Genomic DNA, 27,110 nt, shown 5'->3' with positions numbered 1-27,110 from the left:
GGATGGATGGATGGATTTCTTATGTCTTTTTTGTTCTGCCTCATGAAAGTCAAACACAATTTCATCAGCAAAATATTCACTTTTTATGTTTATATTTCTGCTTACAATGTGCATCATTTTAAAATGTGTACATTATGGATTCTTCTATTAAATATGGTGTCCACGCTCCTAGGCTGTTCATTAACACTCCATTATAGACTATTTTCTAGAGATAAACTTGTAAATGATACTAAATATTAAATGTTTTTACTTTCATATTTTTCTGCCTGAAAATAATTACATGTGACTAATTGACACATAAGCCATATTAGTACTTCTTGATGGAATTTTTTGTTTTTTGTGTCTTCAAAATGTAAATGCATTTTTTTAAACAACTTGTTTTATTTCTGTGTGTTTTCATTGATAATCATGTTATTCGTCAGTGCATTGCAACATTTTAATAGACTGTACATATCTAAATAGATAATAAATGTAATACCACAATCCTACATCACATTTAGTGCTGTGTTGGAATTGATCTCACATTGCAGTCAGCTAAGTGAACCACTACACTACTGAAAACGACCGCATTTTTCGGAGTATAAGTCGCACCGAAGTATAAGTCGCACCTGCCGAAAATGCATAATAAAAAGGAAAAAAACATATAAGTCGCACTGGAGCCCGGCCAAACTATGAAAAAAACTGCGACTTAATAGTCCGAAAAATACGGTACAACCACATGGTTTGTACTATTTATTTATTTTATTTTATTTTTTACATGATGTTTGTACTATTCTGTTTGCTCTCTTTATACTCTATGTGTACTTGTCAGAGGTAGTCAGTACTTTTTGGAAACAATAAAGAGCACCTTTCCCTTGAAGCGTTAACTTGGAGCCATCTTGCACAGGCGACGCCAGACTCGGTGCGGCACAGTGCGATGAGGTCTTCCTCAAACCCAGATCGTCAGTTTGTGGGTTAGAGGTCTCCTGGGCTCGATGGAGCTCCAGGTTCCTCTTCCACTGGAAACATAAAGCCATCGCCTCTGCTTCAGCTGAGTTCGGGGCAGGCTGCTTTAAACCCTAAAAGAGAAATAACATATCTAGTGACATTTCTAATGAAATAGCTGTGAGTGGGTTTGTTACTGTGATGCAGGCTGTTTCTGCTGCATGGACCCCTCTCAGGACTGTGTGGAGAAGGTTCTGCACGTTCTTCACCAGGATCTCGTCGGAGGATTTGCAGCCAGGCGTTACAGCGTTGACACTGCAATACATTTTGTAAAATACAATACATTCATATGGTTCGTCATCAGCCGGTTTGTGGCTTCCAACCTGGAGAGGATGCTGAGCTGGTTAGTGATGGTGAGAAGCTGCTCCACTACGAGAGACAGTTCCTGTGCACATTGTTCATCCAGGCAGTGCTTGGCGATGACTTCAATAAAGTCGGTCACTGATTGGCAGGTTGACATCACATCTTTGGCGGCGCACACAAACGCTTCTTTGTTCTTAAGAGAGAAAAAATGAACACCAGAGCTCAACGATAATAACAGACAAAGTGCACTTTAGCGGTCATTACCAATAATGGGCCTCTGTTTCTCAGGTACTGAGTCATGTGGTAGAGCGTGTCTGCCATCTTTCTGGTCTCCTGGACTATTCTGTTATCTGTGGGATCCCAGTTGGTGCTTTCTTGCTTCAGAAAGAAGGAGGTGGAGGTCAGGGAAGAAGTGTCCCTGTAACCGGAAGCAACCTACAAGGAAATATGGACAATATTAATTGTCTGAATGTTGAACTCTTACTTGTGCAATCCGCATACTTGCCAACCTTGAGACCTCCGATTTCGGGGGGTGGGGGGGCGTGGTTGGGGCGGGGACGTGGTTAAGAGGGGAGGAGTATATTTACAGCTAGAATTCACCAAGTCAAGTATTTCATGTATATATATATATATATATATATATATATATATATATATATAAGAAATACTTGACCTCCAGTGAATTCTAGCTATATATATATATATATATATATATATATATATATATATATATATATATATACATATATAAATACATATATAAATAAGAGAAATACTTGAATTTCAGTGTTCATTTATTTACACATATACACACACATAACACTCATCTACTCATTGTTGAGTTAAGGGTTGAATTGTCCATCCTTGTTCTATTCTCTGTCACTATTTTTCTAACCATGCTGAACACCCTCTCTGATGATGCATTCTGCGTCGTCTCCTTGATGTGTGCGCAGTTGTGCACTGCACTCTCTAAAAGCCCTAGATGTTACTGTCACATATGCATGCACAGTAGATGGCAGTATTGTCCTGTTTAAGAGTGTCACAACATTGCTGTTTACGGCAGACGAACTGCTTTACGGTAGACGAAAACGTGACTGCTGTTGTTGTGTGTTGTTGCCGCGCTGGGAGGACGTTAATGAAACTGCCTAACAATAAACCCACATAAGAAACCAAGAACTCGCCCTCGATCATTCTACAGTTATAACGTGATTGGGCAGGTACGCTGTTTATATTGTGGGAAAGCGGACGTGAAAACAGGCTGTCGACACATCACTCAGGTCCGCATGGAGCTGGAGGGGGCGTGGCTTCCAGCTCCGCCTGAATTTCAGGAGATTTTCGGGAGAAAATTTGTCCCGGGAGGTTTTCGGGATAGGCACTGAATTTTGGGAGTCTCCCGGGAAATCCGTGAGGGTTGGCAAGTATGGCAATCTGGGGGACCAAAACGGGCATTACACGTGTTCCCAATGTGATTTGACTTTTCAGTTTAAAGGTTACCAGGGAGTTTTTGTTTATAAAATGGCATTGTGTTTTTCATTGCAACGTTGCTACTAGAGATGTCCGATAATGGCTTTTTTGCCGAAATCCAATATTGTCCAACTCTTAATTGCCGATTTCGATATCAACCTACAGTCGTGGAATGTGTTAAACACATTATTATGCCTAATTTAATTGTGATGCCCCGCTGGATGCATTAAACAATGTAACTTTACCATGAATTGATTAACGTGGACCCTGACTTAAACAAGTTGAAAAACTTATTCGGGTGTTACCATTTAGTGGTCAATTGTACGGAATATGTACTGTACTGTGCAATCTACTAATACAAGTTTCAATCAATCAATCAAAAACAAGGTTTTCCAAAATAAGAGAACAACTTCAACTCCAGTTATGGAAAAAAATGCCAACTATTATATGTTTATTATTGAAGTCACAAAGTGCATTATTTTTTTTAACATGCCTCAAAACAGCAGCTTGGAATTTGGGACATGCTCTCCCTGAGATAATCCTGATACCCACTACAACTATGGGAAATACTATACTTTGACTTTCACAAAGTGCATTATTTTTTATTTTTTTTAAACATGCCTCAAAACAAGCTACAAAAACAATGAAGGCACACAGCTTCAGTCCAAAGTATACTAGACTACGTCCGTGTTTTACCGGCTATGGCAGCGTTTTAAAAAAGTCATTAATTTTTCTTTTTAAAACCGATACCGATAATTTCCGATATATTACATTTTTAAAGCATTTATCGGCCAATAATATCAGCAGGCCGATTTTATCGGACATCTCTAGTTGTTACAATAGGTCGGGCTATTCAACTACATAATGAAGAGGGACACCGTTTCAAGAGCCCAAGGGCTCAGGGGCCGGACAACGAAATGTGAAGTGAATTTAATTATATTTATAAAGCGCTTTTCTCTATTGACTCAAATCACTTTACATAGTGAAACCCAATAGCTAAGTTACATTTAAACCAGTGTCGGTGGCACTGGGTAAAGTGTCTTGCCCGAGGACACAACGGCAGTGACGAGGATGGCAGAAGCGGGGATCGAACCTGAAACCCTCAAGTTGCTGGCACGGGCGCTCTACCAACCCGAAATGTGGATGTTTTGCCAGAAAGTGCCTCCGCAGGTTATATTTCTTTGAGACTGAGTTTACTTAATTGCAAAGTAATCACATCAGATTTCACACTGCACTGTCAATAAATGAATTATTCTGGCCTCGCTACTCGTTTCCAGCGTGCGCAGCTAGTTAACAGTATGAAGAAAAAGAAGCTATTGTTTTTGTTGAGGATGGATGTTCCTTCTTTTGAATTATTTTCCTTATCTATTTTTATTTCTTTATACCATTTCATTCATTTAGGTTTGTAAGACAGAAAATATAAACATAAAATAAACAACAAAATGTTAACATCCATTGTGTGTATTAAATAATGTCCATTTTGTGTTTTACGTAACTAAAGTAGAATGTTTAGTGTTAATATATTCACACAATTAATTACATACAATAAACTATAAATGTTTACACAAGGAATAATTTTACCACACCTAGTGTGTGTGTGACAATTATTGGTACTTTAACTTTAATATAGAAATTACACAACATTCACACACCACACATTGTGTGACTTATCACTATTCGCATTGTCGCCCTCTGTTGGTCAAATCTAGCACTACATGTATTAAACTAGGTTTGAACGTTACTCAGACAAATAAACAACACAACCATGAATACAAAATACATCACAAAGTCAGCAATTTCAATACAAAACAAACTAAATATATTTATGCACAAATGATATCTACTTACAAATGTTTGACCAGCTTTCGTGATGAAGTTTACACGCTGGGATTTCTACCATTGTTTCTGCTTGTTTGGATCAATGTGTCCGTCGCTTAAAAGGTCCGCCAGAAAACAATGACACCTGCACTTGCTCGGGGCAGAACATTCCTACTTTGTTGTCCAGTCGTAGTTAAAAGTCATATTTTTGCAATTTATTTTGATTTTTTTTTCCAGGGTTGAATGAGTAGTCTTCTTCTATTTATTTCACTGCTGCGTCACTATGACACATATGCCTCATTGTTGCCCCCTGCTTGGTGGCGGGAGTACTGCATACATGATCAACCCTTCTAATAGTTTCATCAAGCTTATTTGGGTGATGTTCGGAGGGCCAAATCAGGGCCGGCGCGTGGCATAGGCCGTATAGGCAAATGCTAAGGGCGCCGTCCATCAGGGGGCGCCACGCCAGTGCCACAAATGTTGGAGAAAAAAAAGAAAAGTTGGTACTATTATTTCTAAATACAAAAATAATCCCACGTTAATTAAAATGCAAAGTAAAGCCTATATAATAGAAATATTATTTGTTACAACATTACGCCCCCCCGCCCCCCGCACGGTGCGCCCCCTCCCTTCCCGTATCATGACTCTTTTTGGACGTCACCACATCAAAAAATCAACACAAGATGTCAAAACGGCCAAAACTGTCAGGTCCCCAGGGAAGAAAAAAGAGAAAAGAAGAGGAGGAGAAATGAGAAAAAGACAGAGGTAGCAGGTAGGTAACGTTAGCCTACATGAAATTATTTGTCTGTTACGGAATGTGATAGTAACCTGGCTTTTTAGCATTAAGCTAATGTTACATGATTCGGCAATTGCTAATCAATAAATAGCTAATTCTGTTTTAACGTTGGGTTAATATTGTGGAGGGGGCTAAATTGTTATGAAAAATAATAATGTAACGTTAGGTAATTACAGTACTCCCACCTTACATTCCTCAGGGACATTTGTATTAGATCTTTTAAGCAGGTGTTTTTTGTGTACATTGTTATTGCCTTCTGGTTAGCTAATGTTTGCCCTGCAGGTAATAGTCACTTTTCCACCCCTTTATATATTAGGTATAGTTGTAAGCCTAGTTGTTAAAGTGCACATCATTAATGTTAATTAAGCAACATGTATGTAAAAATATTGTATTTCATATATTAATTTCTTAATTTTTGCATTCATTTATTTATTCATATTTTTTTTTATCTTGTTAACTATTCTGATTGTTAATTTGCTTTCTTTAAGTAAAAAAAAAAGGTCAAAGACAAAGCTATTCGGTTTCTTGTGAGTATATACACTTCACTGCCGATGTGGGGGGGCGCCACCTAAAATCTTGCCTAGGGCGCCAGATTGGTTAAGATTGGGCCAAATGAAAAGCTTTGGCGGGCCGGATGTGGCCCCCGGACCACCAGTTGAATAACTTGTAAACGTAAAGTATACACACTTACTCTTAAGAACTCTATCGGCCCGATTGACTTCCATTGTAAACCAAATGAATCCAATTTTTGCTGATTGAAAAACAAGAAAATATTGTTTTGGTGTAACTGCACCCTTTGGTCACCAGATGGCAGCAAAAAACCATGATGCATTTACCAACTCTTTGTTGATAACAGTTAATGATATACTCGTTTATTGGCTTCACCACTGGCCATTTTTAGAGAAATGTCAGGAGCTGGAGCTTATCCCAGCTCTCTTGGGACTACACCAGGCTAATGCCATCATGTGTGTTACAGGAAAGTTAGTAAAAGGTCACGTGAACCACTACACTTCCAGTCTTGACTTTGGTACTTCAGCATAGGAACAACATATGAAGACACAGGAAGACGAATACAAGACGACGCTGAATATAAGACGACTCATCATTTTTAGGACATTTTTCTGAAAAAATTTAAGACAAAATCATATTTTTAAATTAGTGAAATAACTAGTAGATTAGACATTTTTAAATGATAATTGCTCAACAGCTTTTTGATTACTTTACTTAATCGTTCACTAGTGATGGCTAAATGAGTGCCCCGGTGAGTATATGGCACACTCACTCGCTGTATTGACATTGCACTGATACAGCACTGTGTCGGTGTTTCATAACGGCCATCCGCTATGTGCTGGATTAAAAAAGTCACTACATTTAATCTGAAAATAAAATGGATAGTTAGCAAATACAAATTATTTTAAACGAATAGCTGTGTAGAAATGAATATAAAATGCACAACTTTTGTCATGAGCCAACTAGTAAACAGGAAAAGAAAAATATTTACATTGTTTGGTGCGAAAAGATCGAAATAATTTTCTATTGATGGATGATGCAGTGATAGAGACGAAAACCAGTGTCAAACACGGCATGCCACAGCAGCTGTGTCGGTCACATGGTTTTACCTGGAAGTGACACACCCATCGATGCATCGAGGGACGCATGTATCACTCCTTGGGTTTTATAAGGCATCGAAGCTTCATTATCGTTTGACCCATCAATGATCACCACATCTTACCATTATCATACATTCCCCAAGTCACCGATGGACAGTAAAGTTAAAAGTTAAAGTGCCTATGATTGTCACACACACTAGGTGCGGTGAAATTATCCATCTGCATTTGACCCATCCCCACAGGGGAGCAGTGAGCAGCAGTGGTCGCTGCGCCCGGGAATCATTTGGTGAATTAACCAAATGATTCCAACCCTTCCAAGCAGGGAGGTAACTTTGGTATGACTCGGCCGGGGTTTGAACTCACAACCTACTGATCTCAGGGCGGACACTCTAAGCACAAGGCCACTGAGCAGGCATGTGAGTGACTGGAAGAAAAACTAACTTGCTTAGAGAAGAATTGGTTGCCGCAACCATTTTTGTTTGTGTGAAAATGTCCAGATGTAAAACGGTCCAAAAAAAAATTGCATTTGAAATGAATTGGAAATACTTACATCTTTTGCTGCACTTGAGGATCCATGTTTGACGACAGCGATCGTCTTTGATTCTGCAGGATCTTCATTTCTGTCTGAGGGGATCGCCCGCCTTTTGGCGTTGGACGCAATGACAACGTCTTGGATGCGTCCATCTGGCATCATCATGGCTCTGATGTTCTCCTTCGCCTCTTGGTGAACCCCGTCCTGCTTACTGATCTCCTCCACCACAAAGTGAGCTTTGGCTGCCCAGCACTGAATCTTCACCTCCAGATTGAATGTGTCACAAACTGAGCCAGTCTGGACCATCAGGCGCACCCTGCTGATGATGTCAGACATCAGAAAACACAGGGAGTCATTGATGGACCGCAGGTTGGAACGTGCACGAGAGTCCCGCATGTGGTTGAAGCTCTCCTCCACTTTCTTGGTGGCGGCTTTTACGTTTTCAAAAATCAAACTAGCGGATTGTTCAAATCTTTGTTCTGCTTCTTCGGTGTGCTCTGCTGCCAAATACGCCATTTTGACCAAGTTTTGCAGCTCAGTGTCGTATTTCTTGTTTGCTTGGCTCAGAATCCCTGAGAGATCCTTCATCTTGATGATGACATTTCTCTCAAGCAGCTCTGACTTCACGAGTTGCATTACACTCGGCGTCACACCGAGGTCCTCTGCAGCTTGAAGATACCGCTCACTCAGCGTCTTCAGCTCATCCTGGAGTACCGTCAACTCTTTGGACTTAAAAACACTTTTACACGCTAGACTGGTGAGGCTCACCGCCTCCTGGATTCTCAGCGAGCTCTCTGATAAGCTGGAAAGTCGCTTTTGAGGGTGTTGATGCATGTTTCCTGACGTTCCTAAAATCCGGTCCAGAGAGTTGAACAAAATGTGAACAGATAGACCCCAGAGAATGCAGAGTCCCTCCAGTTGATCAACCTCCTGTTCAGGTGCGCCCTGAAACTCCACTAGACACCTTGTGTTGTTCTGGGCTTTGCTCAGTTTGTTGTGCAGAAGAGTCAAGGTCTCTTCGCTCTGAGGAGTTACGTGTGACGACATCAGCAGTCGCACGGTGTCAGCACACAAGGTCATCGCTTCATTGAGCTGTTTTTTAACATTTGCCGTCGTCAGTCTAGCTAGACGGAGCTCGGCGTAGATGACGTGAAACCAGGGTCCGGTTCCTGGCAGAAGAACCTTCCGAATGTTGTTGATGAGGTCAGAAAACTGCGTGCTGAGTCTAAAGACACTGTCAGTGCTCGATGTGGAGCTCATGGCCGACTCTTGAGCAGTCTGGACCAACAGAGGCGTCAGCGACACCAGTTCAGCTCGAAAACTTTCCAGAGTCTTACAGTCAATGTCGTCCATGATGGCTAAAGCTTCCCTTGTTGCTTGGGAGTAGCAGTTAGACAGCTCGAGAACACCGGTACACACTTGACTGAGGACTGCAACATCTTTGTCTTTAGTCACGGTCACAACTTCATGTAGGAGGGGTAAGAGGTCAAATTCAAAAGGCATCTGGGTCAGTTTAGGTTCCTCCGAGTAATCTTCAATGGTTAAATCATACTCAAATTTACAAGACAGCTCTGGTTCCACAATTTCTCCGTCTGACTCTTCCTCCTCATGTTCTGTGTCAATCATCTCTAGGAGCGAGGAATCCAAACTCCTAAGCCTGTGATCCTCGTTTAGGTCGCAGGAGTCGTTTTCTGAGAGGTCAGGCTGACGGGCACTCTCCCGTAGAGGACTGAGGAGATGTGGGTGCTGGTGGCCGTCTAGTCCCTCTCTGAGAACGTTAAAATGGTGGACAGCAGCAGAAGCATTGTCACAGAAGGTTGAATACGCCTCCACATTGAGGCTATGACCTACAAGCATGTCACTGACGGACTGGCTGACTTTGCTTTGACAAATGTGAGCCTGTTTGAGCAGGACCAGGAGGCCGTTCCTGTAGATGGGGTCTTCACTCTGGTCTAAACGCCTCCTGACAGACTGTATCACCAGCTTCATGTGACACTTTAGCTTGGTTGCATGTTTACGAAACAGCTCATAGTTCTGCTGTCTGTACGCGTCATCACAACCTCTCTGCTCGTCCGCCATCTCTGTAAGAGCCAAAGTCGTAAACTCTCTGACGTCCATCACGTCGCTGAGAGCATCCTGGAGCTGTCTTGTCCCTTCTTCCCACTTCTGACAAATTTCATGTAGCTTTTGAAGAGTTTGCATCGAGTTGTCAGCCAATTCCAGAGATAGATCCGCAATCTGGGCTCTGAGTCTCCTGAGACACACTCTGGAGTTCTCCACGTTCTCCAGGCTCTTTGCGTCCTCGGCTACTGCAGAAAAAAAACAGGCGACTTGGATTATTCTATCAGAGTAGGATATTAATTCTTCAACTGGTGATTGAAGACAGCTTAGATCAGTCTCTGCAGAAGAGCCCTCAACAAGAGCTTGCCTCGCCACCTTGGAAAGTTCCTCAAACACAGAAGATGCTCCCAGTAAAATGTCCAAGAGTTGATGAAGAAGGGCAGCCATCATTGCTTTGTCGAGACCTTCTAGGAGTTCCTCTAATAAAGCAAAGATGTTCCGAAGTCTCTCTTCGTGGTCCTCGGCGGACTTCAAAAAATGTTTCATGTCGGACCACAAGTGAAGAACATGTTGACAGTGCAGCACAAGTCTTTGCTGAAGCTGTCTTGGAGAAGAGTTGGCCACAGCCATGCAGTGAAAGACAAGATCTCGAACCAGGCTGTTTAAGTCATGACTAGACATGCTGGACCAACCTTCAAGCAGCTGTAACAAACTGTTTCTCCTCTCGGTGTAAAAACCACACGCTCCCAGAGAGCCTCTTTGACATTCACTTTTCAGGGTACTAACAATGTTGTCCACTGTGCTCTGCACCTTGTCGAGTATGAAGCTCTTAGCTGCTTGGGCCTCCTTGCTCGTTGGGTGCTTGATGGTGGTGAGGGTAGCGGTGTGCAGCATGGGGATGCACCTCCTCAGGATCTCCAGGGAGTCTCTAAGCTCTTTGGCCTGTCGAGGATCCTTCAAGGAGTCAGCTCTGTCAGCAGTTAGACTGCTGAAGTGAAGCAAAGCCTCAGAAAACACCTGGAAGGCTTTGACCAGGGATTGGACGTCGGAGCTGGAGCCAAGGTCAGAGAGTCGCTTCGACACCTGGTCTCCAGTTGCTAAGACTTCTCTTACTGCCGAGTCATCGTACACTAACAGTACCTGTGGGTGGACAAACAGACATGGTCACTTTACTCTGTAGAACCATTTTCTATCCTGTTTATCCTATTCAAGGTTATAAGAGGCTGGAGTCACCACTAATTGACTGAGGTGAACCCTGGACTGGCGATTATGAATGGGAAGATGAGAAATAAAATGAAAAATAATAATCAAGGAGGAGTGTTTTTCCTCTGAGTTTGCATGTTCTCCCCGTGACTGCTTGGGTTCCCGCCGGGTACTCCGGCTTTCTCCCACCTCCAAAGACATGCACCTGGGGATAGGTTGATTGGCAACACTAAATTGGCCCTAGTGTGTGAATGTGAGTGTGAATGTTGTCTCTCTATCTGTGTTGGCCCTGCGATGAGGTGGCGACTTGTCCAGGGTGTACCCCGCCTTTCGCCCGAATACAGCTGAGATAGGCTCCAGCACCCCCCGCGACCCCGAAAGGGACAAGCGGTATAAAATGGATGGATAGAGTGTTTTTTCTCTCGCAAAAAAAATTGGCTCGTCGCTAGCAGTTGAAAAAGCAGCGTGAGCAAGGTGATGTATCACGACGCAAGAAAAGTAGTTCCTCTTTGTTAGCTCTTACAAAAACAATGTCGCTAAAACTTGGTTTTTTTCCCTTGGCCTCAGTCTGGACCCCCTCTCCAGGAGCCCAGGTTTTTTTCCCCCTCCCCATCCCCTATTGTTTACCTGTATCCAGCTTTTTTGTAAGGGGCGCCGGAAGTTGGCAGACCCAGCAGCGATCCTGTTCTGTCTCCCTGTAATGTTTGTCTGATCTTGAATGGGATTGTGCTGAACATTTTAATTTCCCCTCGGGGATTAATAAAGTATTTCTGATTCCGATTCTGATTCTGTTAAAGGGGAACATTATCACAATTTCAGAAGGGTTAAAACCATTAAAAATCAGTTCCCAGTGGCTTATTATATTTTTCGAAGTTTTTTTCAAAATTTTACCCATCACGCAATATCCCTAAAAAAAGCTTCAAAGTGCCTGATTTTAACCATCGTTATATACACCCGTCCATTTTCCTGTGACGTCACACAGTGATGCCAACACAAACAAACATGGCGAATAGAACAGCAAGTTTATAGCGACATTAGCTCAGATTCAGACTCGGATTTCAGCGGCTTAAGCGATTCAACCGATTACGCATGTATTGAAACGGATGGTTGTAGTGTGGAGGCAGGTGGCGAAAACGAAATTGAAGAAGAAACTGAAGCTATTGAGCCATATCGGTTTGAACCGTATGCAAGCGAAACCGACGAAAACGACACGACAGCCAGCGACACGGGAGAAAGCGAGGACGAATTCGGCGATCGCCTTCTAACCAACGATTGGTATGTGTTTGTTTGGCATTAAAGGAAACTAACAACTATGAACTAGGTTTACAGCATATGAAATACATTTGGCAACAACATGCACTTTGAGAGTGCAGACAGCCCAGTTTTCATCAATTAATATATTCTGTAGACATACCCTCATCCGCTCTCTTTTCCTGGGGGTCTGGCGGCAGATTTCTTTGACTTTATCGTTGGAAATGCATCTGCTTTGAGTGTCGCAGGATATCCACACATCCATCCATCTCTGTCGTAGCATAGCTTTCGTCGGTAAAGTATGCGGAACAAATGTCCAATTTCTTGCCACTTTCGCATCTTTGGGCCACTGGTGCAACTTGAATCCGTCCCTGTTCGTGTTGTTACACCCTCCGACAACACACCGACGAGGCATGATGTCTCCAAGGTACGGAAAACAGTCGAAAAAACGGAAAATAACAGAGCTGATTTGACTCGGTGTTTGTAATGTGTTTGAGAAAATGGCGGATTGCTTCCCGTCACAACGTGACGTCATCGCTCCGAGAGCGAATAATAGAAAGGCGTTTAATTCGCCAAAATTCACCCGTTTAGAGTTCGGAAATCGGTTAAAAAAATATATGGTCTTTTTTCTGCAACATCAAGGTATATATTGACGCTTACATAGGTCTGGTGATAATGTTCCCCTTTAATATGCAGGTCACGGCAAATAAATGGAGAAATGTTGGCGGTTTTTGAATGGATTTTTTGAAGTACTTCATAGACGGAATACATGAGTCCTCACTAGCTGCATTGTTAGCCGCCTCATACTAGCAGTTTTTCACTATTTAGAATGCACATAAAAGGGACAAATGGGTGTTCTTGTCTCACATAAGAATTGTGGATGATGGGAAAAATTCCCCCCAAAAAGTGCAAGTTTTCCTTTACGAGACAATGTCTACTGAGAAAAATCCTGTCCCTTGGACACATGCAACACCTGGTCTACAGTCCTACCTTGAGGACTCCCAGGAAAACCGTTTGCGCAGCAGTGATGAGTTCCTCTTTGTGCTCGGTCAAGCCGGGCTGGATGCCGAGTTTCTGGGCCGCCAGCAGCACATGTTGTCCTGACACTATGATAGGTTCCAGCATGGAGGACACCTCCTCGCGTAGCACTTTGTCTTCTGCCAGACCGGCGATCCTGACACCAAGAAGAGAAAGCTGCATGTCGATGGTGTAAAATTACACTGAGGCGCTCCTAATGTTTTGGAGCTAAAAAAACAAAATACGAGGAATGTGCTACTTTGAAAGGTGCAAATAAGGCCCGCACACACCTGGAGGACACTGCTGCCATGTTGTCGGTGGCTTTAGCCACAGTCCGAGCCGCCTCCTCCAGCCGGCTGAAGTGTTCGGGCTCCTCCAAGCTGTCACACAGCAGCACCAGGTGACACAGGTGACACGCGAACGGCGCCACCACCTGGTCTACCGCCACCGTCCTAATCAGGCTGTGGTCCAGTAAAGAAGACATTAGGGCTAGTTTCTAGATGCCCCAACAGAAGACATACACATGTATGTGGGCTCTGTTCTCGGCACTGTGTTTAATCATTCAAAGACAGCCTACAGTGTTTGATGACAGTGTTTCCTAGCAACAAATGTCACATGACCAGCTGTAGATAAGGTAACTATTATTAATACTAGCTATTTATCTCCAGTTGGAATGAGAATATTCTAATTGATCTCATTAGAGTGTGCAGGTTTACCTTTTAGTGTGACCGTAAGTGTATATTTAATTCAAAATATTTATTTATATTGGGGGGGAGGGTTTGGTATTTTTTTTGTCATAAAGAAATACAATCATGTGTGCTTACAGACTGTATCCCTGCAGACTGTATTGATCTATATTGATATATAATGTATATATTGTGTTTTTTATGTTGATTTAATAAAAAATAAAAAATAATAATAATTTTTTTTTTTTAATTTCTTGTGCGGCCCGGTACCAATCGGTCCCGGGCCGCGGCCCGGTGGTTGGGGACCACTGTGTTAAATGATCAATCAATCAAAGTTTATTTTTATAATCCTTAATCAGTGTCTCAAAGAGCTGCACAAGCCTCAACTTGATAAAATATTTTTTTTTCTATTAATCAAAAAAAGCTTTTTGGGAAGTAATTTTTTTAATGTTTACTTATTGTTTGGGACTGTGAATGTATATTTGGTTTTAATAACACTGATGCCACGCTTCTCTTTTAAATGTCCAATATTTGTAATTACATGTTTTTAAATTCAAACTAATGATGTGTGAATTTAATACAATAAATGTTGTAATTGTATTTTTTTTTCTAATATTACTGACATTTTTTTCCTCAGTTTTTATATATTCTATTTTTAACTTAACATCTGTTTTCTTCGCACATCAAGTCAAATTCCAAATGTACGTTATGCTGTACATATTTTGTGGTGATAAATGTCATTGTAACAAAAGTATATCAATACCCTATTGTAAACGTCTGTGTTTACTTTTTAATATAGATTACAAGCAACATTTGGAGTGTTGTAAATATTTGCAGTAATTCTATACTTTATTCTATTAAATTATCCCCTCAACTCCCCCCAAAATGGATTAACTCGCTGGAATAAAAAAGACAATATAACATACATCCATAAACGTGGACGCATGTGAAAAAGTGCAATATATTTATCTGTACAGTAATCTATTTATTTATATATATATATTTTTTTATTTTATATATATATTTATATATGCACCTTATTGCTTTTTTATCCTGCACTACCATGAGCTTATGTAACGAAATTTCGTTCTTATCTGTGCTGTAAAGTTCAAATTTGAATGACGATAAAAAGGAAGTCTAAGTCTAAGTCTATACAGTGTTGCCAGTGAGACTTTAATAGGTTTTTTTTTTAATAAAATTATTTTTTTCAACTATATATAATCAATAATACAATTGTATTGAACTAAATATGTATTTGCAACACTGGACAAAGTTTTTAAAAAAAACCTTCAATGGTGAGTTTTGAGCACGTACTGTATGAGTCGTGTGTATACAGTACTGTATATATAACAGTGACCAGCAGAGGACGCCAAACACCACATAACGGCGCAATCAGCTCAATGAAAACAACATGCGTCACCACTTGTTACACTCTAAAATTTATCATCAGATAAATATACAACTTTACTCCATCTCTTAGAAAAATTCAAACACTCTATAATCTAAATTATATTCAGTGACAGTAGTATATTCAGAACAAAAAAAACAAAACAACAACAACAAAAGAGCGTGACAGCAAACCAACAGAAGTACATCCATCACAGTTCAAATGGACTCCACCAGACAACATCAAGTCTCTCTCATTGGGTCTGCATTGCATGACAAACTTTGAAGGTGTACAGTATGTACAGTATGTGCTGTCAGTGGAATTCATAAGCAACACAACAGGAAGTTAAACAAAAAAATAGATCTTTGGCATTGCACATTTTGAGTTCCCTAAATTATTTTATGCAAACATATTTGATCTAAAGAGTAGTAACGGAAGGCAAAAGCGAAAACATTTGTGTCATTTTGCATTGAAGATTTTCAAGTGGACAAAATTCTTCATATAGTTACATTTTGAGGGACACCGTATTTACATTGCTTTCTACTGTATTCCAAATGTAGTTAATATTCCTTGGGGGATGTTAAACACTTTTAATGGAGGCAGATCATCTTCAGCTTGGTCATATGTTTTTAAAAAAAGGGGGCCCCAAAAAGGTTGTTTATGTGTATGCCTATTTTTAGAGTATTACTCACACTACAGCCCCCCCACCCGCTGTGAGGGAATCCAGCCTCTCTCTCTCTCTCTCTCTCTCTCTCTCTCTCTCACACACACACACACACACACACACACACACACACACACACACACACATACACACGCTCGCATCTGGTTGAGCTCAGGTTTCAGACTGAACGTCAAATAACTTTATAGTAAAAGTGAGTACGCTCAGCTGTTCACCCTCAGTGAATTATTTCATGGAGAATCTATACGGGTCAGGACACAACATTAGGGACACGTGCACAACCTAACACGTGCGTCACACTGAGAGTCCCCAATATGTAAACACCACCATCCAAATATAAAACCCCTCTCAGTCTCAGTATGGTGCATGACAGTGTCAATCAAAAAGTTTACCTTTTTTCCCCCTCCTAAATCAAAGGTGAAAATTGCTATTGTATTCATACCACATTGTTTAGTAGTGGTACCTCAATTTAAGAGTGTTTTAAGTAACTGTAATGCTTTAGGTTACACACATTTGAGTTAGCATTCACTTACAGCTGGAGATGGACGTAACTTTGTTTTCCAACCATGGGAAGGGAGAAAGTGAGTGAGAAAAAGTGGATATTGATTGAATTAAAGAAATAAATCATCAAAATTCATGACAGGGTGTGTCAGCAACTTGGTGAAAGAATTTGAGCGCATCACTGCCAGTCTGCACCGTCGTGAAGCAGCCAAGCCAAGAATGTTGAAATAATATCTAAGCGGCAAACATTTACCCATGAAAATATGGAAAAGCTGCTGATGGGGTGTTTGATGGAGAAGCAGCTGGAAGGAGATCTCATTTACAAAGTTCTATATCGTTTCTGCGTTACGTCATAAAATACACTGTAGTCGTTGGTAGTACATAATATCGTATTGTTTTTATACAATGTTTTTTTCTAAAAGTTGTTTTTAAAAGGCATGTTACATGTTAAAATTGTGCGGTTTGATTTCATTTTAACGGGAGATGTCGATTTTAATAAAAAAATGTTTTGAGTCAAAAGCTACGTCACAGAACCAATTAAGCCCGTAAGTTGGGATACTACTGTATATAAAAGTAGTACAAATTGAATTTCAACCACGCTTTTGGGGAGAACGACTAACTGTTCAAAATCAAACAAGACATTGTGAGCAATGAAAAACACTCCTCCCCCCCCGCAGCCAGATTTGTATGTGTTTTGGTGATGATAACCATGGAGCCAGAATTGGAAGGGTCAAATTTGTATACACACTATACAAAATAAAACACTTACAAAACCCTAAACCAGTGAAGTTGGCACGTTGTGTAATTCGTAAATAAAAACAGAACACAATGATTTGCAAATCCTTTTCAACTTATATTCAATTGAATAGACTGCAAAGACAAGATATTTAATGTTCGAACTGAGAAACTATTTTTTTTTTTGCAAATAATCATTAACTTAGAATTTAATGGCAGCAACACACTGAAAAAAAGTTGGCAGAGGGGCATTTTTACCACTGTGTTACATGGTCTTTCCTTTTAACAACACTCAGTAAATGTTTGGGAACTGAGGAGACACATTTTTGAAGCTTTTCAGGTGGAATTATTTCCCATTCTTGATTGATGTACAGCTTAAGTTGTTCAACAGTCCGGGGTCTCCGTTGTGGTATTTTAGGCTTCATATTGCGCCACACATTTTCAATGGGAGACAGGTCTGGACTACAGGCAGGCCAGTCAAGTACCCGCACTTTTTTACTATGAAGCCACGCTGTTGTAAGACGTGGCTTGGCATTGTCTTGCTGAAATAAGCAGGGGCGTCCATGATAACGTTGCTTGGATGGCAACAAATGTTGCTCCAAAACCTGTATGTACCTTTCAGCATTCATGGTGCCTTCACAGATGTGTAAGTTACCCATGCCGAGGGCACTAATACACCCCTATACCATCACAGATGCTGGCTTTTGAACTTTGCGCCTAGAACAATCCGGATGGTTCTTTTCCTCTTTGGTCCGGAGGACACGACGTCCACAGTTTCCAAAAACAATTTGAAATATGGACTCGTCAGACTACAGAACACTTTTCCACTTTGCATCAGTCCATCTTAGATGAGCTCGGGCCCAGCGAAGCCGGCGGCGTTTCTGGGTGTTGTTGATAAATGGCTTTGGCTTTGCATAGTATAGTTTTAACTTGCACTTACAAATGTAGCGACCAACTGTAGTTACTGACAGTGGTTTTCTGAAGTGTTCTTGAGCCCATGTGGTGATATCCTTTACACACTGATGATATTATGGACCGTAGATGGTGAAATCCCTAAATTCCTTGCAATAGCTCGTTGAGAAATGTTGTTCTTAAACTGTTCGACAATTTGCTCGCGCAAATTGTTCACAAAGTGGTGACCCTCGCCCCATCCTTGTTTGTGAATGGCTGAGCATTTCATGGAAGCTGCTTTTATACCCAATCATGGCACCCACCTGTTCCCAATTAGCCTGTTTACCTGTGGGATGTTCCAAATAAGTGTTTGATGAGCATTCCTCAACTTTTTTTTTTGCCACTTGTGCCAGCTTATTTGAAACATTTGCAAGCATCAAATTCCAAATGAGCTAATATTTGCAAAAAATAACAAAGTTTTCCAGTTTGAACGTTAAGTATCTTGCCTTTGCAATGTATTCAATTGAATATAGGTTGAAAAGGATTTGCAAATCATTGTATTCTGTTTTTATTTACCATTTACACAACGTGCCAACTTCACCGGTTTTGAGGTTTGTATTAATTCCTTATAAAGCATCGGTTTGCACCTTTCCGTTTTGCTACTTAATCGTCAAAGGGTGAGTCGTTTTTACTTGATCATCTTTATCATACAGGGGTCAACATGTCCGACCCTGAAACGTTAAAAGTTCTCATTAGAATGTGCAAGTGTACCTATTGTTGTGGCCACAATATTTTGGGTTAGTCTGCTGCGTGCTGTTTTTTTGCACACAACAGCGGTGCACAAAACGTGCTCTTCCATGGCACCCAGCAACTGGACATTGGCCAATAAAGAAATAATGATAACAAAGTGTATTTCAAAGGAGGAAGTGAACATCCAAGAGTCCAAGGTGATCTAGGTAGGCTAGATCTATGAGGCGTATCAGACATCAGTGCTTTAGGAAAACATACACAAAGTATGTTTACAACCTCCATAGCCCACTTTGCACAATATGGCTTAAAGTGTATAACAAAAAACAGCCCTGAGGTTTTTGTCGTCCACCAATATCTCCATTCTTCAGCCGAGAGCTCCACGCTGCCACCTGGAGGTCAGTGGATTTTTACATCGTCCGGCAGACCACCTCACAAGTCCCTGCATCCACCCCCACGCTTCCTTCCCCATCCCACAAAAAAAGTCTCCAGAAAATTAGGAGAATATTCTTCTTCTTCTTCCACATATGGAAGGTTTGACAGGCCTGGAGCCACCGAGGCCGCAAAGGAGCTCTGAGTTTTTTGGATCCACTTGTGACCCAATCTCCAAACACCACTTGGCCACCAGAACCACCAGAACCACCAGCAGTCTCAGTGGTTCTTCTCCATCCAGTCCCAGCTTTCATCGCTGTCCTTCCTGTTCCGCTCGGCCTCGATGATCTCGCGATATCGCCGACGGAAGAAACCCATCTGTCAGAAATATCCAATGTTAGAACTGGCATGGCGGGAGGCTTAAAAAATATAAATAACACACTTTTTGTTTAATTTAACACTCTAATTAAATTACTTGACAACATTAAAAAGATGGTGCAATTCTAAAAAATCAACAACAATATGCAACTATAAGAGTAATCATAAAAAATGCACTATAAATATATATATACATACTGTAAATTTATCATACACATTTAATGGTCTTGTGTTCATTTATGTGATAATAATTATTTAATATTTTTTTTGTAACTTTTATATCTGTCAATCAATAGTAACCATAAACCTAAATGCATATAACTATAATATAATATTAGTGCTGTCAAATAATATTATTGCAAACATTTTTAAAATGACAATCATGTGGATATTTTAAATATTATTCGCAACAAAAAGAACAAGAAACATTTTAAAACATTTATTATAAGAAATATTATTATACTTATATCATAAATACATATTATGAATATTAAGTTAAATTGATATCACTCACACAAAAAAACAGCCACGTGTATTACATGTATATAATAACAAATATTATTCAATTATATATTACATCAATGGAAACCATGGACTTTTACGGATATAATTGTAATATATATATATATATATATATATATATATATATATATATATATATATATATACATATATACACACACACACGCACACGTATGTATAATACATATATACATACATATAACACATATGTATTATTAGGGTTGTCAAATAATATTATTACACAATTGTATCATATATTGAGATGGCGACTTGTCCAGGGTGTAGCCCCGCCTTCCGCCCGAATGCAGCTGAGATAGGCTCCAGCACCCCCCGCGACCCCCAAAAAGGGACAAGCGGTAGAAAATAGATGGATGTATCATATATATAATATTATAGTGTATATATTATTATAAATATTGCTAATATTATAACAATTATAATCATTGGGATTTTAAAATATTATTCTCAACAAAAAGTGAAACATTTCGTAATGCCACTAAAAATGTTATATCTAGGAATATTATTATACTTATTTCATGAATACACATTGTGAATAATCTATTAAGTTAAATTGATATTACTCACGCTAAAAAAACCCAGCCATGTTTATTACATTTAATGTATTTATCTGTACATCAATGGGAATCATGGAGTTTAATAGATATAATTATAATTTGCTATTATTAGGGCTGGCAAATAATGTGATACAATATAATATATGTTTTATAATATATAATATTATAGTGTATGTTATAAATATTGCTAATATTATGAAAACATATATTAGTTGCGATATTCAAAATATTGTCAAAAAAAAAAGTGAAACATTTCACAGTGCCACTAAAACATTACTGTAGAGGAATATTATTATAGTTATTTCCTAGCGTTCCGTAAAAAAAACATGAATATCAGTGCAGTTTATTAGAAATATTGGCCTTATTATCAATAATATGTATTTAATACTATACATAATATCATAAATACAAATATGTTACATTATTTGAATTCTGAACACAAAGTGAAATATTTTGCATTGTCCCCTGTACAAAAATGGAATATTATTGCAAATATTAGCTTTGTTTTGAATAATACATACAATACTATCCAATGCATTAAAATGATATCCATTCTGAAAAGTTTCCTTCTAAAACAATTCCATTTTTATGAGCAGTAAACTGCTTGTAACGTGTAATATGTCTTTTTCAAGTGTGTTAAAGACCCTCAAGATCACTCTTTCTCTAGCCCCGCCCCCAAACCATCGCAGTACACTTCGAGGTGTAACAGTTGAAAAGTACACTGGTTTACCTTCCATAGCAGCACAGCAAGTAGCAAGAAGATGAGGATCCCCACCAGCAGACTGATGGCGATGATCCAACCCACTACGTAACCTCGGGGCTCCTGACTGTGGAGGGCCTCAAAGATCAGCTGCAACACACACAAATCAAATCAACTTTATTTATAAAGCACATTTAAAATTTACCACAGGGGTAGACAAAGTGCTGTACAATGGGCAGGTTAAAAGATAATACGAGTACCGAGCAAACACAACACAACACAAACAGAACACGATAAAAAATAAATAAATAAAATAGAACAAATAAAACATAAAAACAGGTTCACAGCAGGTGTATTATGGGGCGCCATTGCAGGATGGATATCACTCAGTGTTAAAAGCCATGGAATAAAAGAATGTTTTTAAGAGAGATTTAAAAACAGGAAGAGAGGAGGCGTGTCTAACACTCAGAGGTAGGTCGTTCCAGAGCTTGGGAGCAGCAACGGCGAAAGCTCTGTCACCTCCAAGCTTCAGCCTTGTGTCAGGGACCGTCACTAGCAGCTGATCGGCTGATCTTAAGGATCGGGTGGGGCAGTAAGGCTGAAGGAGGTCGGAGAGATAGGTTGGCGCGAGGTTGTTTAGACATTTAAAAACAAATAAAAGGAGTTTAAAATTGATTCGATAACGCACAGGGAGCCAGTGAAGGGACGCTAATATAGGGGTGATGTGCTCACGTCTGCGGGTCTGTATTAGCACACGAGCAGCAGAGTTCTGCACGAGCTGCAGGCGGGCGAGGGAGGCCTGGCTAATGCCTACATACAGGGCATTGCAGTAGTCAAGACGAGTTGAGATAAAGGCGTGGATTAATTTCTCGAGATCATGTCCTGATAGAAGCGGTTTCACTTTCGCTATTTGGCGTAATTGACACACACACACACACACACACACACACACACACACACACACACACACACACACACACACACACACACACACACACACACACACACACACACACACACACACACACACACACACGCACACACACACATGTACACATTAAGTCATGTTGTACTCTTTCAAATACTAGGACATCCATACGTTTTCTATACCACAGTACATCCTGGACTGAGCACAGATGGATTGTTAATGACAATTTCACTTTGTTTTAACATTTAATTGTTTTAACATTTAATTGTTTTAACGGAAAACAAGTGTAAAAGTGACAACTGTAGCAGATAGTAATGTTTTTATTGTCTTACGACCAGGAGTGTTGATTTGATACCAGCAGAAATGATTCATACTTTTACTATTTTGTAGTATGGAAACACTTAATCAAGTGAAATTAGTCAAACAGAGAACATTAGTATGCATGTAAAGACACTAACCTATTCATTATTAATCATCTGGAACGGACATATGCTGTCTTTAAGTTGAAGTGGAGTGATAATTGTTTTTTTTTGGTGAGAACTAGTGGCCACAATAAATAATTAAGTGACGTTCACGATGCAATAAGTTTTATGATGCGGACACGTTTGTTACTGGATACTTTCTAATATGCTTCTACATTGGAGACTTTGTATATGTAAGTACTATGCAGCTATGATTATTTAATACTTGTTTATATTGACAAATGTATTATTTTATACTGCAATATTGTTCAATTATTAGGGCATCCTATTACATACATTATGTCTGGCTTGTGTGCTATTGTGTGCTTAGCTGTTGTGTAGCTGCTAGTAGCATATAGGCTACCATGTTCACCTTTTGCAAATGACCTGACTAAAATACAAGAAAAGACCACCTTTAAGTACTAACTGAAGGACATGGAGATGTTAACTGGCTGTCCAGCTTGGCACAAGGAAACTTCTTGTATCTCAGAGATTACAGTATAAGATCCAATATTAATATCGGATTGAGACACCCCAACTTTCGACCATTGACCTGTTTACGTATATCATTTTTTTCTTACTGAGATGAAATATTTTAGTGTATATTTTCAAAACTAAATGAACACAGAAAGTGAACAATCTATCAGTAACTGAGGGGTAAGCTCTGCTTCTTCCTCCTCCTTTACGGAGTAGGACATACCGTATTTCATATCAAACTTTATTTATACAACACTTTTCATGCACAGGCAAACACAAAGTGCTATACAAAACATAATAACAAAATAACAATAATAGAAGAAGAGAAGAAAAGAGAGGTAGCTAACATAGAAGCAGTCAGGTAATAGACAGATATCATCTACTGCTGTATGGCGAGTGATTATACAGCTGGATGGAGTGCGTTGCCAAAAAACTAATTACAACTTCTACACTACAACAAAATAATAAAAAATATGTACTTTTATGTCATACAGTTAGTGTGTTTTTATTACCAAAATTGTTCTCTAATTAATTTCACTTGATCAACCCTTTTGTAACATACCACACTACAAAATAATAAAAGCATGTACCGTATTTTTCGGAGTATAAGTTGCACCTGCCGAAAATGCATAATAAAGAAGGAAAAAAACATATAAAGTTAAAGTTAAAGTACCAATGATTGTCACACACACACTAGGTGTGGCGAAATTATTCTCTGCATTTGACCCATCACCCTTGATCACCCACTGGGAGGTGAGGGGAGCAGTGGGCAGCAGCAGTGACCGCGCCCGGGAATCATTTTTGGTGATTTAACCCCCAATTCCAACCCTTGATACTGAGTGCCAAGCAGGGAGGCAATGGGTCCCATTTTTATAGTCTTTGGTATGACTCGGCCGGGGTTTGAACTCACAACCTACCGATCTCAGGGCGGACACTCTAACCACTAGGCCACTGAGTAGGTTATATATATATAAATCGCACTGGAGCCCGGCCAAACTATGAAAAAAACTGCGACTTATAGTCCGAAAAATACGGTACTATGATTCGCGCTGACAATCAGTATCAGCCAATACTCAAGGCTCCTAATAATTACACCCCTAGGTAGGACGGGTAACCCACTGTATTTATTTATTTATTTTTCAAAAAGGCGACTGCCGACAAATCTTGTAACTTTTTGCTCTCAACAAGCATCGGTTGTCTTGTCATCTTGTTTGTGCCATTTAAAAAAACAACGATAAAAAGTGACAGAAGAAATACATTTGTATTCCCAAACACATTTGTTTTGCTTTTCAAGTTTTTTGCTCACTTTTTGGTCTCTCCTACAGCGTCCATAAAGCATGTGTTAGGTCCAAATTAGATGAATACATGCTAGTTAATCATCATACAAAACTATGTAACAAAATAATATTGTAGTAATATGCACCAACCAGATAATAGGAGCCATACAAACCCTGTTGCAGTGAATGTCCTTTTTGCTGAGAAATGTCGGTAATATTTTCCTCTAAGTGCCTTTATATTTTTATCACTGTTTCCCATCAAAATGATGACACATGTTTAGCAGTGAACATTTATCTTATTAGGTCAGCGTGGCGCTAAATCATACATCCTCTACTCCCCTTTTTAAATGTGGAGCCTACACATAGCAAACTTTTTCCACGGCGACAGCTCACAGGTTTAGTCTACTTCCCAGCACATTGACCCACTGGATCATCCGTCACTGCCAAGTCCAGTTTTTAAATGAGTGCACACGGCACCACAAAGGCCTCTATTAAGCATGTAATATTCTAAATGCTTCATTGGCTCGACAAACAATTACTTATGAACTTAAGTAATTTGATATGTTTGTGCACGAATCATTGCTTTAATGTATTTACACTAAATTAGCCCCACTTGACTGAAACATGGCATTCCTCTGCAGTAATACTAACCATGTGTTTATGTCAGAAAGCAGGCCTCCAACACTGTTAAGAGCGTACATTAGCTTTATGAGATATATTTATGCAAAAAGAAAAAAATTGGTCTTGGACGAATGCAAATGTTCCACAATTAGTGAGTGTAAATACGAGGAACCACGTCATTGAAATAGAGTTGAGTGGGCTTTGAAGTAAAACGTGGTGTGAGACAGAACCCAGAATAAAGATAATCGCTGTGTTGAATAGTTTCCCACATTAGCACCTTCACCCAGCTCGCGGCGCTGGAATTTAACAACTGTTTTGGCCAGATCAACGCTCCCTTGGTCATTGTAGAAATGTAACGTTTGTACAAAACTTGTAATTCAGGGGTGTCAAACTCATTTTAGCTCAGGAGCCGCATGGAAGGAAAATCTGTGCACACGCGGGCCGGACTATTCAAATTATGGCATTAAAACTAAAAAATAAAGACAAGTTCAGATTGTATTGTTTGTCTTACTTTGGCCAAAAATAGAACAAACACATTCTGAAAATATTACAATACAAATATAGAAAAAAATACCGGCAGCGGTAAAGTTTAGGTCTATGAAGGAAAGAAGAAAGTGAATTAAAGGCCTACTGAAACCCACTACTACCGACCACGCAGTCTGATAGTTTATATATCAATGATGAAATCTTAACATTGCAACACATGCCAATAAGGCCGGGTTAGTTTATTAAGAGCAATTTTAAATTTCGCGCAAAATATCCTGCTGAAAACGTCTCGGTATGATGACGTCAGCGCGTGACGTCGCGGATTGTAGAGGACCTTTTGGGACAGCATGGTGGCCAGCTATTAAGTCGTCTGTTTTAATCGCAAAATTCCACAGTATTCTGGACATCTGTGTTGGTGAATCTTTTGCAATTTGTTCAATGAACAATGGAGACAGCAAAGAAGAAAGCTGTAGGTGGGAAGCGGTGTATTGCGGCCGACTTCAGCAACACAAACACGGCCGGTGTTTCATTGTTTACATTCCCGAAAGATGACAGTCAATCTTTACCATTGGCCTGTGGAGAACTGGGACAACAGAGACTCTTACCAGGAGGACTTTGAGTTGGATACGCAGACACGGTACGCCTGCAGCTGCGGCTTCCAAACATTTGATCGCTTGCCCGTACGTGCGTGCCGCTATGTGCATGTCACGTACGTAACTTTGGGGACTTTGGGGAAATATATGTGCTGTATAAACTTTGGGGAGGTGAACGGTACTTTGGGCTGTGGGATTGAGTGTGTTGTGCAGGTGTTTGAGTTGTATTGGCGGGTTATATGGACGGGAGGGGGGAGGTGTTTGTTATGCAGGATTAATTTGTGGCATATTAAATATAAGCCTGGTTGTGTTGTGGCTAATAGAGTATATATATGTCTTGTGTTTATTTACTGTTTTAGTCATTCCCAGCTGAATATCAGGTCCCACCCGCCTCTCACAGCATCTTCCCTATTTGAATCGCTCCCACTGCCCTCCAGTCCTTCACTCTCACTTTCCTCATCCAGGAATCTTTCATCCTCAATCAAATTAATGGGGAAATCGTCGCTTTCTCGGTCCGAATCGCTCTCGCTGCTGGTGGCCATGATTGTAAACAATGTGCAGATGTGAGGAGCTCCACAACCTGTGACGTCACGCTACTCGTCTGCTACTTCCGGTACAGGCAAGGCTTTTTTATCAGCGACCAAAAGTTGCGAACTTTATCGTCGATGTTCTCTACTAAATCCTTTCAGCAAAAATACGGCAATATCGCGAAATGATCAAGTATGACACATAAAATGGACCTGCTATCCCCGTTTAAATAAGAAAATCGCATTTCAGTAGGCCTTTAATGTTTATAACTGAATAAATTTACATATGCATAAAAATGTGTTTTCTTTTGTATTATTTTTTTTAATGAATTAAGTAACATTTATGACAACCTTTTTCCAAAACACAATATAGAATGTGAGCTATAACAGGATAATGCATACATTTATCATTTGTTTTCAAAACGGTTACAAAAAAGTGGGAACCCAAAAATTTACTGTGGGATCCCATTTTTATGACTTGATGGGGTCCCTGGGACCCCATTTTGAAAATTCCTAGCGCCAACA

The 27,110-nt window shown here is 39.9% G+C and overlaps 2 protein-coding genes across 4 annotated transcripts in view; both read right to left on the bottom strand.

The window, feature by feature from the left end:
• Positions 1-314: 314 nt before the first annotated feature.
• Positions 315-13,571, bottom strand: LOC133605986 (uncharacterized). Its single transcript, XM_061959461.1, has 7 exons — positions 13,330-13,571; positions 13,013-13,196; positions 7,526-10,708; positions 1,552-1,722; positions 1,308-1,480; positions 1,122-1,239; positions 315-1,058 (listed from the first exon to the last, which is right to left on the bottom strand). The coding sequence occupies exons 1-7, from the start codon at positions 13,521-13,523 to the stop codon at positions 795-797; spliced, it is 4,287 nt and encodes a 1,428-aa protein (XP_061815445.1). The 5' UTR covers positions 13,524-13,571; the 3' UTR covers positions 315-794.
• A 1,572-nt stretch (positions 13,572-15,143) lies between these two features.
• The window catches only part of itga9 (integrin, alpha 9), a 127,769-nt gene continuing 115,802 nt past the window's right edge, over positions 15,144-27,110 (bottom strand). For all 3 annotated transcript variants that reach the window (XM_061959430.1, XM_061959449.2, XM_061959440.1), the window contains 2 exons: positions 21,246-21,365; positions 15,144-19,418 (listed from right to left, as the gene is read on the bottom strand). In XM_061959430.1, coding sequence (XP_061815414.1) covers positions 19,320-19,418; positions 21,246-21,365 — 219 coding nt within the window. In that variant the 3' untranslated portion in view covers positions 15,144-19,319. The remainder of the gene's footprint in view (positions 19,419-21,245; positions 21,366-27,110) is intronic.

This window comes from Nerophis lumbriciformis, linkage group LG02 (genome assembly GCF_033978685.3).
Source record: "Nerophis lumbriciformis linkage group LG02, RoL_Nlum_v2.1, whole genome shotgun sequence".
NCBI lineage: Eukaryota > Metazoa > Chordata > Actinopteri > Syngnathiformes > Syngnathidae > Nerophis > Nerophis lumbriciformis.
The sequence above is the reverse complement of the archived record's forward strand: the minus strand, read 5'-3'. Positions and strand labels throughout refer to the sequence as shown.

Coding starts and splice junctions, on each gene's coding strand:
- LOC133605986 (XM_061959461.1), bottom strand. CDS start 13,523: ATGTCTTCTTTACTGGACCACAGCCTGATTAGGACGGTGGCGGTAGAC. Junction 13,197..13,329: donor ATGGCAGCAGTGTCCTCCAG/GTGTGTGCGGGC, acceptor TCTTGGTGTCAG/GATCGCCGGTCTGGCAGAAG. Junction 1,481..1,551: donor GAAACAGAGGCCCATTATTG/GTAATGACCGCT, acceptor TTCTCTCTTAAG/AACAAAGAAGCGTTTGTGTG.